We start from the raw sequence: 19,134 nt of genomic DNA, 5'->3' as shown, positions 1-19,134 counted from the left end.
TCCTGACAATCAGCCCATCAGCGGCGGGATAATGAGCAGAGCCTTCGGGGCTGCCAAGTGTCTCCTGGGAAGAGCTGAGAGGCAGCAGTGGGGCGGGGGGGCCGCGCAGGCCTGGCCTCTCCAGCACTCCGGCCCCCACTTGGCTGCGCCCCCAAACCAGCCCCGGGGAAGCACTGAGCAACCAGCAGGCTCCCTGCCCCAAATGCAAGGGCTCTGGAGAGACGCTGCCAGGAAGGACGTATCCCTGACAGCAGAGTGACCTCGTGGGACCCACCGCCTTGGTCGGGGGGCTGGATCTGCAGCTCTGCCCCATGCTAGAATCATGGGAGGGTCACGAGGCTCATTGAATCCAATCCCCTGCCATGCTGGCAAAATCACATCTCCCCACTCCGAGACCGTCTACCTCCGACCCCCCAGGACCCACAGCCTGGCTCCCCCCATGGTAGTCGGGAAACAGGTGGCTCTTGAAACTGGGGGAGGCTGCTGGGGGCCAGTGGAGTCCTCTTTGGTGCCATGTTACCAGGAGACCCTTTTTCTTCCTGCCCTTTGGCCCTGGGTCACAGAGAATCACAGAATTGTAGATTTGGAAGGCACCCCAGAGTCATCTAGTCCACCCCCTGCAAGTGTAGGAGGTGCGGGCAATTGCACGAAGAGAAGTAAAAGGGCTGGGCGGGCGCAGGAGTCGGGACCCAGGTGGGCAGGGGAGCCTGGTGCCCAGTGGGCGACGGGGATGCCATCCTGGTCCGGCTGCCTTTGAGCAGCTGAGCAAAAACTGGCCCCCGCTGCCCCCTCCCCAACAGCTGCCTTTCCTGTAGCTGGCCGGTTGCCAGCCTGGCTCCCCTGGGTGCTCAGCCAGCTCCTTGCCATGGGTGGTGGGGGGGGAAGGTGGCATCTCTGCCCCTCCCTGCCCGTTCCCTGCTTTTCCCCAAACTCTCCCGGCTCCTGCAGGGCAGCAGGCAGCTATTTATAGCGGCTTCAGCAGAGTTCATCAGAAAGATCTTTATTTTGATCTGACGAGTTAACAAGCAGCTGGTGCTTCTCTGAGCTGGTGAGACAAACAGGCAGCAAAGATCCTTGGATCTCGCCCAGCACCAGGCCCAGCCTCATCCTGCCCCCCTGCAGCAGCAGCAGCTGCAGCCAAGAGATGCTGGGGGGGGAGGGATTCCCCCTGCAGCTGTGCCCCCCCTTCGCCCGCACTGCTGCGTCCCAATTAAGGGGACTTCCAGACGGGAGCTTAGTATGGCAAGCGAGTCTTTGAGATCCCACAAATGCTCACTGGCAACATGTGACACGTGTGTTTTCCAACTTGTTGGATTTCCCCATGAAAAGGGAAAATTGGCACCAAAAGATGGCAAAATACAGGCTGTCATTTTGATGCTAGCGATGCTGTCATGTGGGGTGTGCGTGAAAAAGGCCTGAGGGGGCCAGGATTAGGGCCTGCCTGGGGGCACCCTGGGGGCCTGCCCAGGGGGGCCCTCCAAGGCGGCGGCTGCCCCACAGGGGACATTCCCTGCCCCCAAAGATCTCCCGGGTGCATATCCTGCCCCCTTATGCCCCACAATCCTTGGGCGCCACCTCTTCCTTGCTGTGGGGCAGCCAGCTGGTTGGGGGCTCTTTCTTTAGCCGTGGGTCCAGGCCTCCTGCATTTCCCAATATGCTTCCAAGTACCAGTTGTTGGAGACGGGGGGGGGGTGTTGGGGCTGGACGTGGCCCCTTGAGGCTCCTGGGGGCCCACCTGGCCCCCCACTGACATGTTGGGGCTTTCTGCAGGTGTGATCCGGACGGCGGTGGCCAACCTGGACCGGGAGACGCAAGACCGCTATGAGGTGGTGGTCCGGGCAACGGACATGGCCGGGCAGCTGGGAGGCCTCTCGGGGTCCACCACCGTCACCATCGTCATCACGGACGTCAACGACAACCCCCCACGCTTCCCCCAGAGTGAGCTTGGGCTGCGGGGCGGATGGGGGGAGGGTGGCAGCAGCCGGCAGCTCCTTTGCGGGGGGCAGCTGTCCAGGCAGAGGTGGGTGTCCCACTTGGGCTGCCTTGGCAGTGGACTGCTGGACCAGGCAGCGGGATAGGCCCTGCCAGCTGGGCACTGGGGCCACGTTGCCTGTGCCATGCACACTCTCCCGGTGCCAGGCTGGGGTGCCCCTGCTTTTAGGGTGCAGGCTCCGTGCAAGCTGTGAAGGGTGTGTGTGCCCCTGAAAACTCTGGTGTGGGATAGGCAAATTTACACAGGACTCCCCCCCTCCATGAGAGATTCCCTTTCCCGAAATCTCAGAACCAATGACTTGATGACAAATGCAAATCCAGGATTAGGCGAGCTGGGCCGTTTGGCAGTTTTTAGCTTTATAAATTATGAGTAAAATGCAATGGGATCTCTTTGCAGGGCATTAGAACATTATCCCACCCCCAATTTTTTTTTTTACAGAAAACGTCCAGGTTCTTTTATTCCTAGAAAATCCATATCACTGCTTTTTATTATTATTTTTCCCCTAAAATGGAAGTTTATTAAGGTAAAGAAAAAAACCAAAGAGAAAATCTACGGGGTGGGGGAATGAAAGACCATGCTATCAACTCTGAGCACATTGGAAATGCAAGAAGCATCAATGCCTCCACCCAAGATGGACATACAACATCCAAATGTCCAAAATGATGTCCAGGTGAAAGTGGAGTTTACAAAAAAGAAAAAGTGGGTGCAGATGTAGTCGGGACATTCAGGTCCTCAGACCATTGCCCAGCAGACGGCGAGTATTAATCCTTCCAGTCGCTTTGTGACCCAAAGGGCTCCTAAAGTCCACTTTTCTCATCCTGCTGTTCATCCCCAGGCCAAGGGGATCTGAAAACGCACAAACATCTGCAAATATCCAGGATTGCTCCAATACAAAAGTGATGCAGACTCAAAGGGAAATGCCACTGGACCTGCCAACATCGTGACAGGGCCAGAGTCCATCCGAATTAGACCGTCCCTAGAGAGACATTGTGCAATAGACCTGGAAGATCAATTTTTGCAGAATTCCTCTCAGTTTTAAAGCTACGGAAATGTTCCACGTTGGTCGGAGGGGTTGTCCCATCCAGAGATCCGTGGTTGAGGTTATGCCACCCACTCAAACTCCTTGTTTCATCCGTGCTTTGAAGATGGGTTCCTTTTGGGGGGGGATGTGAGTGTGCCAGGGCTTGGAGGCAGCGATGGGGTGGCTCTTACGCAGGAACCTTCCTCCCTGCGAGACCCTCACCCAGCCTCTTCCCCCCCCCCCAGAGATGTACCAGTTCAGTGTGGTGGAGACGGCCCCCGTGGGTACTCTGATCGGGAGGGTGAAGGCCGAGGACTCCGACGTGGGCGAGAACACCGACATGACCTACCAGGTCAAGGACGAGGAGGGGCTGGGGGCTTTCCGGGTGACCACCGACAGCAACACACAGGAAGCCCTCATCTCCGTGCAGAAGGTGAGCCGGGGGGGTGTCCCCTTCTCCCCCTTGTGGGTGTTGGGGGAAGCTGGGGGGGGGATCCTCTGGCCACAGCAGGGCCTCAGGGGAGCTGCCCCAGGATTCACAATTCTATACAATTCAGATCCATGCAATTCTATGGATTCCCTGCCATCCTCTGCTGCCCCCATCAGCAAAGCCCTGCCCAGTTTTGGGGGCTCTTTCCTCCTGCCCCTCCCTTCTCCCCCCCTCCAGTTGCCTCTGGTTTCTCCCAATTGATTCCTGGTGAGTTCTGGATGCCTCCCAGTTCTGCTTGGCTGGCAGGCCTCCCTCTGCCTGGGAAACGGGGATCTCGGGACTCTTCAGCTTTTCCAGAATTCGGAGCATGCCAGCCCGTCTGCGGGATTCTGCCTGCCTCCATCTTCTGAGCATCTCGCGTTGCGTCAGACTGGGGCCCCCTCCTCCCCCATGGAGGAAGGCAGGCAGGAGACGGAGAGCTGCCTGCTGCAGAGCCAGCCCATGGGCCCTGCTCTGGCTTGTCTGCCCTGACTGGCAGCCGCTCTCTGGGGTTGCCCCTCCCAGCCTTGCCAGGCGATGCTGCCAGGTGGGTGGACCTGGGTCCCTCTGCATGCAAGGCAGCTGCTCCCCATAGAGCTCTGCCCCCTAAAATGTAGAGCTGCTTATCGGTGCCTCTTTGCAGAACTGGCCCCAGAGGACCTGGCTGGGCGCTGCCACCCTTAAAGGGGTCAGTTCCTTCCTCCAGCCTTTTGCAAGAGGGAGGTGCCCCTGGCTCTCACCTGGCTCTCAACCTGGGGTGGCCAAGGGGTGGGGCGGGGCTTGGGGGGAGCCTGGATGGTGTCAGCCCACTGCTCACCCCACAAAAAACCCTCTGTTCACTGCAGCCTCTGGACTTTGAGGCTCAGAGCGTGCAGACAGTGCTGGTCGAGGCCCTGAACAAGTTTGCGGACCCCCGCTTTGTGGACCTGGGCACCTTCCGGGACCAGACCATCGTGCGCGTCTCTGTGTTGGATGTGGACGAGCCCCCCGAGTTCCAGCCCCCCGACGGCCTGATGGAGGTGCAGGAGGACGCGCCAGTGGGCTCCTTGGTGGGCATGGTCACCGCCCTGGACCCCGACGTGGCAAACAGACCCGTCCGGTAAGGAGGGCTTCCTCTCCTCCGTCCGGGAAATGGGCGCGTGGTGCCAGGAGAGGGAGGAAGTAGGGCAGGAAGGGGGGCGGTTGCAAAGGCAAGTGGGGTGCATGGGCAGCTGAGGTGGGAGACCCCAAGGGGACAAGAAGGGGGAAGGGGCAAGAAGGTTCTGGGCACCTAAGCTGGGAGGAGGCAGAGAAGGAGGAATCCGGAATCTGCAAGGTGGCCGTGGGCTTCATGTCGCACAAAACTCGGCTTTTGAGGAGAGGTTTCTGCAAAGTCCTTTGGCAAGAAATAAGTTTCTAGGTTTGTGAGATGAACTTAGGGGGTGGAAGGGCTTCTGTGTATTCGTGGATCTTTTCCTTTTTGCACATATCACACACATGCGCCTCTTGAACCACTTCCTTGCCTTTTCATGCACATTCCTGAAAATCTCCTGGTTGTGCAATCGGTGCTAGATTATATATCCCAGTTGCTGAGTTTCTGCTTTGAGTGGCACCTCCATGGCACCTCTGTTTGTGTCTCAGGGGAGGCAAAGGGGGCTGGGGATGGGGCAGAGGGGTCCAGCAGAAGTGGCCATGCAAAGTCAGTTGGCTGTCACTCAGAATGGGTGGGCTCTGGGTGCCAGCAGAATGCCAGAGGCATGAAGGGGGACGAGGTGCAGGGGTTCTGGGGGGCGGGCAGGCCCAGCTGCTCTGCTCTGGTTCTGGGGCTCAACCAGGATTGGCCCAACGGAGCCCAGGGGGCCTCTGTGCCACAGGTGAGCAAAGAGGGCAGATCAGCAGGGCCTGTGCCAGGTGGACCCCCTCCCCATCACCTCTGTGCAACGTTGGCGCTGCCCTTCCCCAGCTGGCCTGACAGACGGGGGCCACTGGAGAGAAGCCTTTCCTCTCTTCTCTGGGAAGATGGTGGACTCCCCTTCCTCGGAGGTTTTTAAGCCGAGGTCGGATGGCTGCCTGCCAGGGATGCTTCAGCTGTGATTGGCTGGGAGGAAAGACAGGCCTCCGCTCTCGTCTCTGCCCAGGACAGGGCCCTCCTCCCCGCCTGCGCCCGCTGGAGCCCCTCTTCTGTTTCCCCCCAGCTGCGATGCAGAGCTGCAGGCTGGCACTCTGTAGAGACGCTGTTGCTCCTTGGCACTCGCTGGCGCCGCAGACATGTGTTGGGCACAGGCGGTTTGCAGACTCCCGCGACGCCCGAGAGCGTCAACCTGCTCCGGCACAAAGGCGGCAGGCAGGGAAAACAAACACCACAAAGAGCTTTTCACACCGTGCTTGAAAAGCTTCCCAGAGCCCAGCAGCAGCCGCAGCAGCAGCAGCAATGCACATGCCAGGATGCCAGGATGAGCCCCTCGCTCGGCTGCCGCCGCTGCCTTTGGGGGTGGCAAGGAAGGGCTGAGGCAGGCGAGTGCCACGGAAACCGCCAAAGCGCAGGAGAGGGAGGAGGAGAAGCCGCTCTCTGCTCTGCCCAGCCAAACAACAGGCGATGTCGTTGGGAGGAGGAGGAGGAGAGGGAAGCTGGCGACACCAGCAGCATCCCAAGCAGGGGCTTCTTGCTCCGGCTGCCTCAAAGCCCCCCCCCCGCAGGAACCAGCTAGGCATGGGGTGGGGGGCAGATCTGCTGCCTTTGGTGATGGGGGCACACATTGGTTTAGCTGGTGCAGGTCCCGCGACGCCCGAGAGCATCAACCTGCTCCGGCAGGGCAGGCCTCGCTGGAGGGCGCTGCTGGGGGGCAACTGGGACACGTGAGGGCTGAGAGAGCTCCCCCTTGGCAGGGGGCTGGGCTCGGGGGGGGGCAGAGAAGGGCATCCTTTTCTTTTTGTGCATCACTGACGCTGCTTTCATGCAGCATGCAAAACGTAATAAGGCTGGCGGGAAAGCCTCCCTCAAAACAGCCCTGGAGCGTCTGCAGATATTTTGGACCTGCAGGTGACATGTCTGCCTCCGCTGAGCTCTGCCTTGCAGGGGGTTGGACTAGATGACCCCTGGGGGTCTCTCCCAGTTCTACAATTCTGTGAGTCTGTGAATCCTCAGTTCGGGAGGGTTGGCAAGACTGAGAAAGAAGTGAGGGGGCTTCTTCCTATGTGGTTTGGCGCCAGTGAGGGAAATGCACTCTGCACATGCTCAGCCCGGCATGAAGTGGGAACTGGGGGAGGCCTTCAGGCTGAACTGTGACCTGAAAGCAGCTCCTGGGGCCGACTCCTGGGGGCCTTGGCTTGGGCCAGGGTCTGCTCCTGTGCCCTCTTCCCTCCGAGGCAGGATCAAGCCCTGCACTGGGTGCAGAGCAGCTGAGGCCAAGCTCCCCTCTGGACAGGCCCACCCTTTCCTCCCCACCTTCGGCCGGCGGCAGCGTCTGAGACCCCCCGGGCAGCAGCCCCCACGCAAACACGCCATTGCAGGCAGCAGCAAAGCAATTTGGCTTGTTTCATAGCCGGATAAAAGACGATAAATCCCCCAGAGACAAAGCAGACCTGATTGAAAATAATCTTGCCAGCCAGGCAATTAGGAGGGCGAGCGGAGAGGCGAGGGGGCCGTGACCTGCCGCCTCTGGCCTGGCACCGCTGGCGCAGCATCTCCCAGCAGCCGCGCCGGATGCCGCCTGGCGTTTGCTCCCCCGCCACCCTGGAGGCGGGGCTGCCCTCCTCGGCTGCTTGTGGGGGGCAGAGGGAGGGGGCAGTCGTGGGGGCAAAAGGAGGGCCAAGGAGAGGGAGACAAGGCAGCGGGAGAAGCCACAAACTCCTAGCAGAGCTTGGCTTGCAGGTGGCAGAGGGCAGCCGGGCAGAGACCGCCCTCTGGGGCTGCTGCTGGGAGGTCAGGCCTGGCACATCCAGGAGGGTGACTGTGCCATCACCTCTGTCGCAGAATCCAGGGGGCATCTCCAGTAAGCAGCAGGTGCTGGGCACACATGGTGCATGTGCAGGGCAGCAGCTTTCCTTTCTATCCTGGCTGGGGCAGAAGGCACAGCCCAGGAACAGAGAGGAGGCGCCAGGAAGCATCTGGCTGAAGGTGCCTCCCAGGAGGCCCTTGGCTTCCGTTGGTGGGACTCGTAGTTGGACGGGACCCTGAGGGTCGCCCAGTCCAGCTCCCTGCATTGCGGGGGAAGCCCCTCCAGCGCTATGGGGCTCTCGCAAGGCTCTTCTTTCCGGAGGGGGGCACTTGTGGGGCTTTCCTCTCTCCCGCGGGGACCTAACACTCTGCAGTTGTCCCTTCCCTCCCCGCCTGGCCTTTCTCTCTGTCAAGGTCGTTTGGAACCTGTATCCTCCTGTCCTCTGCAATATTTACAGTTCCTCCCGGCTTGTGTCATCCTCTGCGGATTTGACGAGGGCCCCTCGCTCGGCGCTCCTCCATCCGAGTCATTAACTTTATTGCGGAGGAAAAAGGAGGCAGCACAGCGGCGCAGGCAGATGCCCGACCGGCCTGGCAGGGGGTCGGAGGGGCTGTGCAGGGTGCGGCCGGGGGCTGGGGCTGCTTCAGGAACACCTGGTCGGCAGAGGGTGCTGCTTTTTCTGGGAACGCGTCCAAAGCACGGATCCGGATGGAGGTGCAGAAGCCTCCAAGGCCTGGCAGTCTGGCTTCCTTGGCATTTCCCATCTGCTCTTTGCTGGGCCAGTCGCCTCACATCCCTGGCACGGAAGCAGGACCAGGATGCCCGTGACCCCTCTAGTCCAGCATCTTGTTGTCCCAGTGGCCAAACAGATGCCCATTGTAGGAACTCTGCAAACAGCCCCAGAGCAACTCTCCCCTCCTGTGGATTCCAGAGACTGGCATTCAGAAACCTGGCTGCCTCCGCCTGTGGAGGCAGAGCGGTGCCATCCTGGCTAGGAGCCGTCCAGAGGCCCCCCCCCCCCCCGCCATGAAAGCTTCCTGCCTGTTGGGGGGGTGAAACAACAACAACAAACCTATGTTTACGTGAAACATCCTCAATAAACACACAAGATTTCAACAGAAGTCTCATAAAGTTCAACAAATAAAGCAGAAGACCCAGTGGATCAGTTCATTTTCTAGTCAGTTCATGCACCCCTACTATGCTATAAGATCCACTATCCTGTAACGTCACATGTGAGCCTGGACTACTGAAGAAGCCTAGGATGGCGAAACAAGGCTAATATCCCAGAAATCCTTGCCTTAGACTCTGTGAAAGGATTCTGTGGAGCTGCAGCAACCCTTCATGTGGATTATTGGACTCTATGAACAGACAGGTGGAATAGACACTTATACATGTATGTCCCTTATGCATGAACTGACTAGAGAATGAACTGATCCACTGGGTCTTCTGCTTTTTCTGTTGAACTTTATGAGACTTCCGTTGAAATCTACAAATTGATACAATGAATATTATACCTTATTTATTCAAAAGTACAGCCGGTTGCGTCTTGTGTTGGTGGGGTGAGTCAGCGCCCAGGGGGGGCCTGGACCCCCCTCTGCCTTTGCAGGGGCTGGAGTCCAATGTCAGATGTGTGCCCTTCCTTCTTGATTCCACATGCCAGGAGAGTTTGTGTGGAATGTGCCACTTTGAATGTGCCCTCTGAGCCGTCTCTCTGGCTCTGTGATCTGAAGAGGGTGGTCTTCCTTTTCCGGGTTCTTGCTCTGACGTGGTGTCTTCTCCGTGAACGAATGAACATTGGCAAGTTGTGGTGCCCGTCTGAAAGTGGCAGCAAATGAGAGCAGGTGTGGGATGGGCATGCCAGTCTGTTGGCTGGGCAGGTTCTGTGCATTAAACACCTTTCGCAGCATCTATTGACAAGTTTCCTTTAATGGCTAAATTAAAAGGAGCAGGTTTCTAGTCCTCCTTGCGGCTGAAATCACAGAGGAGGAGGGGTTGACCAGTGGTGGAGGAAGCCTGGGCAGGGCGCTGAGGGGTGGGGCAAACTGCCCGGCTGCGCATGCACAGCACCCATACAGACAGCGCTCAAGTGGCACCCATAGGGATGGCACACTCGCGACAACCATACCGATGGGGCACGCGTGCCCTCGGCCACCCCACAGCTTGTGGGGGGGAGGCAGCGGGTGGACAGTGTGGAGCCTTCAGGCGCCTGAGATGCATGGTTTGGGTGCGCTGCAGGGCCCACGGTGAGTGCCGCCCGCAATTTTGTCACCCCTCCTCAGGGTGACCCCCGGGGCGGACCGCACCCCCGCACCCCCTTCCTACCCCCCTGGGGTTGACATCAGGGTCCCAAGAGTTCCGTTGCCCCATGTGCCAGCCTCCCACCCCTCCCTTGCATCCTCCTCACAGCTCCCTTTCCCACCTGGTGCCCAGGTACGCCATCGACCGCAGCACCGACCTGGAGCAGATCTTTGACATCGACCCGCTGACCGGCGCCATCGTGACCAGCAAGGTGCTGGACCGGGAGACAGCTGGCTGGCACAACATCACCATCTTGGCCATGGAAGCAGGTGAGTCCCGGGGGGGCAGGGGGGCAGGATGGAGTCAGCCCAGAGGGGGCCAAGAAGAAGGAGAAGAGCCCCGAGGCGGGAGGAGGGCAAAGGGGCGCGTCTGGACCTGAAGCAGCCCTCCCAGGTGCCAACGGGAAGCAGGAAGGGGCAAGCCAGCAGGAATATTAATCTGAGCTGGGATGGGCAGGCGGGCAGTGCTTCTGCCTCCACTGCCACGTCTGACGTGGGGCCTCCTGGGGAGCTGGATCCCCCCCCCCGCCTGGCTGGCGCCTCAGGCCCCCTCTTGATTCCCCTGGAGGAAGGCAAAGCCAAAACCTCACGGCTGCAGCAGCAGAGAGGGAGGGGGCAGGATTGTCAGGGAGGGCGCAAAGGAGGAGCAACACCCCCAAGACCTTTGGGGGGCTTCCAGGAGGATTATGAGCGTCCCACCTTTCGCTTTTGAAGGAGATCAAGCAACTTTCTGATGGTGAGAGATGTTGGCAGTGAGACGGACTCTGGGAAGGCGGCAAATTCTCCTCCACTGGAGGTTTCTAAGCAGAGTTCAGGTGGCCCCCTGTGATTCCTGCATTGCAGGGGGTTGGACTAGATGGCCCTGAGGGTTCCCTTCCAACTTCTAAAGCCATCCAACTTGATGGCCATCGCAGCCTCCTTAGTTTCACAATGTGATGTGTGAAGAAGTTCAGCTAAAAGAGGGCAAAGGCTGCTTTCCTCGCTGCCGCAGTTGCAAGATCTTGTCCATGAGACCCTGCACAGTGCACCAGTGGTGGGGCAGGCTGGATGTCCTCTGGGTTCCCTTCCTTCTGATTCTCTGAGCCTGTGCTGCTGCTGCTGCCTGGCTGTCCCACCCCACTTTCCCCCCTCGGCTGCTGCCTCCTCTCCGAATCACCCTCCCTCTTTCTGCAGCACCCAAAATTGCCCAGTTGCTGCACCTGGGCAGGGGGCTCCCCTGGGCTCTGCTTATGGGGTGCCCACTCTGGGCTCCCCTCCCCTCCCCACACTCCCCTCCCTCTCTCTCCCACCCACTTCACACATAGCCTCTCCCCCCCCCCCAATTTCTCTGCAAACCAGCCTGGTCCTTGGCAGGCAGGCAGGCGCGAAAGATAGTATTTTTGGGAGCCCTGCAGGAGGCGGCTGTAGCTGGGGAGGAGGCCGAGGTTCAGCACCAAGCAGATGGTGGGGGAGAGTGAGCGGCTTGGCTCCAGCCCCCCCAAACCCACCCCACCAGCGGGTGCTGCTTTTGGCGGGGGTCCTGTGAGGACCTTGGCTCTTGCGCTCCTGCTTGCTTCTCCCTCCTCCCTGGTCCTCCTCGCCTGTCTCTATTTGGGGGGGGGGTGCTCTGTTCCATCTCTGCCGCTCTCCCCAAAGAGGAAGCCCAACAGCTTGAATGCTGCTTCCCCAAACTTCAAACAAGGCCGGCAGGAAACAAAAGCAGCCTCCCAGCAGCCTCCGCCTTTGATGCCTCCCTCGGCTGGATCTCGGGGGTCTGGGCAAGCGGATTTCGGGAAGGGCCCTGAGACAGATTCCTTTCCTCCTCCTCGCCCCCCCCCCTCGGCTGGCTGGCTCTGCTCTGCCAAAGGAAATCTCTTGGGGGGAGGAGGAAGGAGTTAGCCGAATAAATAGGAATAAATATGCGTGGCAAGTGCAGGTAGGAAGCCGCACCTGTCTGGAGGGGGAGAGGGAATGCTAATGAGGAGGAGGGTGGCAGAGGGGGCTGCAGAAGAAGAGGCAAGAGCGTTTCCTGCATTGCAGGGGTGGGACTAGATGGCCTTTGGGGGCTCCTTCCAGCTCGACAGTGCTGGGAGTCGAGTGTCCAAGGGAGCTGCCACTTCTGGGAAGGCCCTCTGGAGAGGCTGGGCATGCGGCGTTCCAAACTGCCCTGGGATCTTTGGATAAAGGACGGCGTATAAACTGAATTATTCTTCGGAAGAAGAATGCAGCATTTGCAGCTGGGTGACTTGAGAAGACTATCCAACAAAGGCACAGAGGAGACCACTCAGGGCTTCTTGGAGTCCCCAGGGGGCAGGGGCTGCTCTTGCAATGGGGTCCTGGGCCTGCTGCTGCCAGCCCCCCTCCCTTGCCATTTCTGCCCCCTTTCCGGAGAGTAGCGGCTGCTGCAGCTCAAGCCCTCTTCCTGGCCTGCCCGTCTCCTCTGCCTCGGTAAAGATCTCTCCCTTCATCGGAAATGTCCGTCCTTGCGGTCTGGGCCAGAGTTAGGCCCTTGCATGTTTGGGGGTCTTGCAATTACAGTGGTACCTCTGGATGTGAACGGGATCCGTTCCGGAGCCCCGTTCGCATCCTGAAGTGAACGCAACCCGCGTCCGCACATCTGCACATGCGTGGGTTGCGATTTGCCCCTTCCGCGCATGCGTGTGACGTCATTTTGAGCGTCTGCGCATGCACAATCAGCGAAACCCGGAAGTAACGCGCTCCGTTACATCCGGGTCGCCACGAAGCACAACCCAAAAAAGCTTAACCTGAAGTGACTTCAACCCAAGGTATGACTGTACCTTCTAGAGTAGAAATGTTTCCCGAATTCCAGGTCTCTGCCGCACCCCTAATGGACTGTGTTCTTCACAGCCAGCCCCATGGCAGGGATGTGGGGTTCAGAACTGTTCAGTAGGTCCAGTTGGCTTGCAGGGGCCTGTGGGGGGCAGTGCCACGGGGGGGGGGGGCTTGGCGGACATGCACCTCTCCTGCATTGAAGGAGGGTTGACTACATGACTCTTGGGGTCCCTTCCGCCCCCACAGCGCAATGATCCTCTTGCCCTTGGCAGGGGAAACCAGGGGCTTCTTCCCCCACAGGCCACGGTGCAGAAGGGCTCTGCTGCCCCCCGGCTCCCATTGCGTGGCTGGGGGGGGATCCCTCTCTCTGCCCGCAAATACAAGGCGACAGGAATCAGAAGGGCCGTCTCTCCCCGCAACAGCTCCCATTTCCAGACCAGTCAGCAGCCCCCGGCGGGCGAAGGGGCCTGTCAGGGCGCATTAGCGCCAGGGCTGGGCGGGCGCCTTCCCCGCCGACTCCCCTCTCCTCCGTCAGGAAGTTCTGACTCATCCATTTTAACTGTCCAGACGCTCCTGCCAGGGACATTATCCGGAGCGCTTTGTAATCATGAAATATTAATGGCGGATATTGAATTTAAAGCGCCATTTATGTCGGGATCCTTTGCTGGAAAGGGCAGTTGTAAAGGGGCGGCCTTCAAAGTGGGGGGGGGGGGAGTGAGGGAGAAAGAGAGAGGGAAGGAGAGAGAGAGAGAGAGAGAGAGAGAGAGAGAGAGAGAGAGGTGGGGGGAGAGTCAGCATTTCCCACCCGGGGACCCAACTGCCCCCCTGCTTTGCAGACCTCTTGCAAATGGCTTTTGCCCTAACCAGGAATGTGACCCCTCCCTCCCTCCCTCTTGGTGCTTCAAGGGGGGGGGGAGAAGGATGGCACCGAATGACACATATCTTCCCATAACTGCCCATGAGCCTCATTCCAGCCCTGCCCGTTACTGCTGGTGGGGGTGCTTGCCGCTCTTTGGGTCTCAACCCCACTTTGGCGCAATTCAGACATGCAGAATCGTAGAGTTGCGAGGCACCCCAAGGTCATCCAATCCAACCCCCGCAGTGCAGGTTTTGCAGCTAAAGAACCCCCCGTCATAGATGCACACACTTTCTGCACCCGCACACACCCGGCGCTTCTTGGTGGGGCTGGACGCCCAAGGGTATCTCTTGACCCCACCCCCGGGGGGGACCCGCTTCCTCCCATTTCACAGCCCTGGGAGGCCCCTGCCTCTCGGGTGCCCAGAGACCCCTCCAAATGGGGCCAGGAGCTCCTCTCCCTTCCGGGTTTCCCAGGCTGAACCTCTGCATGTGGGGAGGGTCATGGCCAGCTGGTCAGCGGCTGCCCCATCTCTGGCGCTGGCTTGGCTCTTGATGGTCCCGAGTCACAATGGCCTCACTCTGGCTCCCCAGTCCAATGCTTCTGAATCCCAGTGGCTGGAAACTGCAGGATGTGAAAGGGCTGCTCTGGTATAACCTCCAAGTGTCCCGGTTTTCCGGGGACAGTCCCGGAATTACAGAAGCTGTCCTGGTTTCTGATTTGATCCATAGCTGTCAACGTTTCCCTTTTTAAAAGGGAAATTCCCTTATTCCGAATAGGATTCCTCGCAAGAAAAGGGAAAAGTTGACAGCTATGATTTGATCCCAGAATGTCCCGGTTTCTTCCCCTCCACGTCTCTGAGAACAATCAAAGTGGAGTGTGTGTGTCGGTGCAAAAACAGAGTCCAGTTTATACTGAAAATGAAATCCCTGCACCAAATGAAGGAGACAGTGAAGCTGGCGTAAAAAGCCCCTCCTAGAATTTCAAAGGAAAAGGTCGCCAATCTGCTTTAAATTCCTTAATTGCAGTGCTTCAGCAGCCAGCCGTCCTCAGAAACACCTGGAGTTTTTGTTCCTTTCTTGTAAGTGGCGCCTGACTGTCTACTCGGAAGTAAGTCCCACTGTAGTCAATGGAGCTTACTCCCAGGTAACTGGGTAAAGCCTGGGCAGCCTTTTGCTGCCATCCGAAGCAGTTCCATAGGATTTACTGCATGGTATGCTCCTGACCATTCTCACAGATTCCATTACTATTATTATTATTATTATTATTATTACTATTACTATTACTATTACTATTGCTATTATTACTGTTCCCCCACCTTTCCCCCTGACTCAAGGCATCTTGCAGCTTTTTCCTTTCTTTCATTCCATTTATCGTTTCCCTCGACCTCCAGGTATAAGACAGTATATAAATTCAATAAATGAATAAATAATAATATTTTTTCTCATAATAACAACACCCCTGCGAGGGAGGTGAGGCAGAGAGGTTGCCCTTGGCTCAAGGCGGCAGGTGTAGGTGGGTCAAGATCCGGCAAGGGAGAAGCTTCCTGGTGCAGAGCAGGACCCCGCTCTTTTCATTGGAGAATGGCGGGCATGTGGCGCTTGTGCCGTCATTCTGCTTGCTGGCCTCCCCTGATGGGCACCCGGTTGGCCGCCGTGAGAGCAGGATGCCTGGCCTGATCCTGCGCGCTTTGCCTTCTGCTCTGGCTTGGTGCTCTTTGGGCAGCCGAGAGCATTTTCTCGGTGATGCGCAGGGCCGGGCGCGGCATGAGAGGGGCCTGTTGAGCCCCGAGAGCCTCTTGGAGTGTTTGTGCAGATAAATCTTCATCTCCCGCACAAGCTGTTTACCTTCCTTGGGCTAATATTAGGGATTCTCTCCCTGTTTTCTCCGGCGCTCATGTAAAATGATGGGCCCTTGACTGCTGTGTCCACTGCTGGTAATTGAGATGATAAATCTTCCTGCCGGAGAACGGCCGTAATCGCAGACGGAGCTGGACCGCTCCTTAATTACCCTCCTGCCGCTGAGCTGGGGCAGCGCAAGAGATGGGGAGGGGGCAGAGGGAGGGAGCCCCTCTTTCCGAGGGAGACTCCTCCCCAGCAAAGACTCACCTGCGCCAAGGGAGAGGCGGGGGCCAGCATCCAGATGCACCAAGGCCGGTCCAGCCAGTCGCTTTGGTGGCAGGGCGAATGGGGTTAGAAGGATCATGGAATCGGAGGGTTGTAGGGGGGGGAGGGACCCCAGGGATCGTCTAGTCCAGCCCCCGGCCATGAAGGGACTCGGCTAAGGAATCGCTGGCAGGTGGTTATCTGACCTCCACTTGAAAACCTCAGTCAAATGATAGAATAATGGGGCTGGAAGGGACCCCCCAAGGCTCACTGTGACTTTTGGGAGACATCTGAGGGCAGCCCTGCATAGGGAAGTTTTTGAGGGTTGGTGTTTTGTGGTGTTATATATTTTGCTGGAAGCCGCCCAGAATGGCTAGAGCAAGCCAGTCAGATGGACAGCGTATAAATAATAAAAATGTTGTTGTTGTTCATGTGGGAGGTTCCTTTTAAACCAACCGGGCTTTCTCCTTGATCCTCAACTTTGGTCATCTGTTTGACTTTGATTCATACACTGATTCTTCTTCTTCTTCGGCGATCCCTCGTAGCCAAGTAAGATTGTCTTCCATGAACACAGTCTTAACAGTGAGTCTGTTAGTGACTGTGGAGGCCAATTCTGGATCCACACATCCAGAGGATGGATGGCGGCTAATGGATTGAGGTTGAATCCTGACAAGACAGAAGTACTGTTTTTGGGGGACAGGGGGCAGGCTGGTGTGGAGGACTCCCTGGTCCTGAATAGGGTAACTGTGCCCCTGAAGGACCAGGTGCGCAGCCTGGGAGTGATTCTGGACTCACAGCTGTCCATGGAGGTGCAGGTCAATTCTGTGTCCAGGGCAGCTGTCTACCAGCTCCATCTGGTAAGCAGGCTGAGACCCTCCCTGCCCGCGGACTGTCTCGCCAGAGTGTTGCATGCTCTGATTATCTCCCGCTTGGACTACTGCAATGCGCTCTACGTGGGGCTATCTTTGAAGGTGACTCGGAAACTACAACTAATCCAGAATGCGGCAGCTAGACTGGTGACTGGGGGCGGCCGCCGAGACCACATAACACCGGTCTTGAAAGAGCTACATTGGCTCCCAGTACGTTTCCGAGCACAATTCAAAGTGCTGGTGTTGACCTTTAAAGCCCTAAACGGCCTCGGCCCAGTATACCTGAAGGAGCGTCTCCACCCCCATCATTCTGCCCGGACACTGAGGTCCAGCGCCGAGGGCCTTCTGGCGGTTCCCTCATTGCGAGAAGCAAAGCTACAGGGAACCAGGCAGAGGGCCTTCTCGGTAGTGGCGCCTGCCCTGTGGAACGCCCTCCCATCGGATGTCAAAGCGATAAATAACTACCTGACATTCAGAAGACATCTTAAGGCAGCCCTGTTCAGGGAAGTTTTTAATCTGTGATATTTTAGTGTATTTTTGGTTTTCTATGGAAGCCGCCCAGAGTGGCTGGGGAAACCCAGCCAGATGGGCGGGGTACAAATAATAAATTATTATTATTATTATTATTATCCTTCCACAGTGGGGACAATTGGTTTCCGAGTGGGAGTTGACCCCAGTGAGGGGTTTGCCAAGTGTTTCTTCCTCTTGGCACGTTTCTCCCTTGAGTCCTGAGTTTGAGTGTCTTCAAAGTCCATGACACCTTTGGTAAAGGCTGTTCTCCAACTGGAGCGCTCGCAGGCCAGTGTTTCCCAGTTGTTGATGTTTATACTGCATTTTTTTAGATTTGCCTCGAGAGAGTCTTTAAACCTCTTTTGTTGACCACCAGCATTACGCTTTCCATTTTTAAGTTCGGAATAGAGTAGTTGCTTTGGAAGACGATCATCAGGCATCCGCACAACATGACCAGTCCAATGAAGTCGATGTTGAAGAGTCATTGCTTCAACACTGGTGATCTTTGCTTTTCGTTTTATGCTCCTTCTAGAGGGTGGGTGGCTGTGGGTCAGGGATGCTCCCGCTGCGACCCCAGAGGAGCCGGGCTGGGGGGTCCCACCAACTGTGCAATTCTGTGATCTTGCTGGGAGTGGGGGGGGATTCTGTGCCGGAATGCATCCCCCATGGATCGCCTCTCCTTGGCAGAGAGTGGCTGCCTTGCCAGGTTTCCCTCGCTGCCCCACTGGATGTGGGGAGTCCCTCCCTCCCTCCCGCCCTCTGCTTCCTCCCCCGCTTGTCATGGGCTGCAGAGGGACTTCCTGGCTTCCTGGCACATCCCCTCCTGCCGGTGCCCCTCCTCACGGGCAGCTGGCGCGGTCGGATCCTTCTGGATGAGGCCGGCAGGTGCCCCCGGCAGGAGCCTGCAGCCCCCCCAGCTGGGAGTCCCATCCTGCTTCTCCGTGCCCCCCAGCTCTCCTCCCCACCTGCCTCCCCCCCCCCACCCAACGGCGCTTTCAGATTAATGGCATTCCGACTCCTGGAGGAAATGCGGTGAAAAAACCGGCATGTTTAATTTTAATTTAGGAAAGCATTTAGGTAGCGGAGCCTCGTTTCCTCGCTGCTGTCAATCACGTTTTCTCAAGGCTGACATCAATTAGTTTAAAAATATTGAATGTAATTTTGCCTGACACAACATATTGCAGCCACTGCAAAATATAATTTATTTTAGAAGAAGAAATAATTAAACTAATTTGCATGTCAGTCAGCCGGGTTGGGATGCTGGGGGGGGGAGGGGCCGGTGGAGATGATGGATCCTTCGGGGAGGGGGAGGGGAGCTGCCTTGCCCCCTCCCTCCTTGCGACCCCCCCCCCGGGCTGACTGCGGAGCCCCTTTGGCCTCAGGTCCCAGCCTGCGCCTCCCAGCAGCCTCTTGCCACAGGTGCCAGCGGAGGGGCTGGCAGGGGCTAGGGGGCAGCAGGGCAGGAGCTGGCAGGGGAGAGGCAGCGGGATGATGCCCCCCCAGGAGGGGCTAGGATGGCTTTGCTCCAAGACGTTCAGGAGCAGGGGAGCAAGAGAGGCTGCTAGAGGAGGAACTGGGGGCTGGAGGGCTCAAGCTAGGAGGCATGGCACCCCCCCTCCTCTCCTTTTAATTTTATTCTTATTTTTTATTTGCATTTTTTAATACAGAGACAGAAAAAACAAAGAATACATCCCACGTCCCCTTCCCTCCACCCTCTGGCTGCACAACTTTCATATTCCTCTCGACTAAATACCTGGTGACTTCCCTCCCACCCTGTTCCTGGTTTCTTTATTTTTCTATTAAATCACGTCTTCCAAATTCTTCGTCTTCAAAGTTCTTTGCCTGTTAAATTCTGTTATAAACCACCAGAATGCCTATATCACGCAAATCCAATTGAAAACACACGTAAACGTAATAGGCCGTATAATAACAACCACAAAGTTATTTACTAGAACTACAGAAAAATATAAGAGAGATGAAGAAATTAGTAAAGAATGTACTACGGCCCTGACTATATAGGGCTTGTAGCTTGTACATACTGGACAACCGAAAAGCTACATTTTTATTATATTATGTCACGATATTGATTTTGACATTATGAGAAGTGGTATCTAATTTTTGAGAAGTAGTTCTAGTAAATAACTTTGCAATTGTTACTATATGGCCTATTATGTTAAATTCTGTTAACTTCTGTTCTGCTGGAGTTACTCCAGACCTGCTAGGTCATTTCCTTGTTAATACTGGTTCTTAAAATATTCAATAATCCTTTTCCTCCTCTCCTCCTGTAACCCCACAAGGAGCCTGCCAGGGAGGCTGAGAGGCCGG

At 57.2% G+C, this 19,134-nt stretch overlaps 1 protein-coding gene across 7 annotated transcripts in view; it reads left to right on the top strand.

Annotated features, from left to right (window-relative positions):
• Positions 1 to 19,134, top strand: part of CDH22 (cadherin 22) — an 88,197-nt gene that overhangs the window by 55,413 nt on the left and 13,650 nt on the right. For all 7 annotated transcript variants that reach the window (XM_083618553.1, XM_083618550.1, XM_083618552.1 and 4 more), the window contains 4 exons: positions 1,771 to 1,938; positions 3,260 to 3,447; positions 4,329 to 4,582; positions 9,831 to 9,967. In XM_083618553.1, the coding sequence (XP_083474679.1) occupies positions 1,771 to 1,938; positions 3,260 to 3,447; positions 4,329 to 4,582; positions 9,831 to 9,967 (747 nt within the window). The remainder of the gene's footprint in view (positions 1 to 1,770; positions 1,939 to 3,259; positions 3,448 to 4,328; positions 4,583 to 9,830; positions 9,968 to 19,134) is intronic.

This window comes from Podarcis filfolensis (assembly GCF_964270895.1).
Source record: "Podarcis filfolensis genome assembly, chromosome: 6".
In the NCBI taxonomy this organism is placed as follows: domain Eukaryota; kingdom Metazoa; phylum Chordata; class Lepidosauria; order Squamata; family Lacertidae; genus Podarcis; species Podarcis filfolensis.
This window is presented reverse-complemented; position numbering and strand designations above follow the sequence as displayed.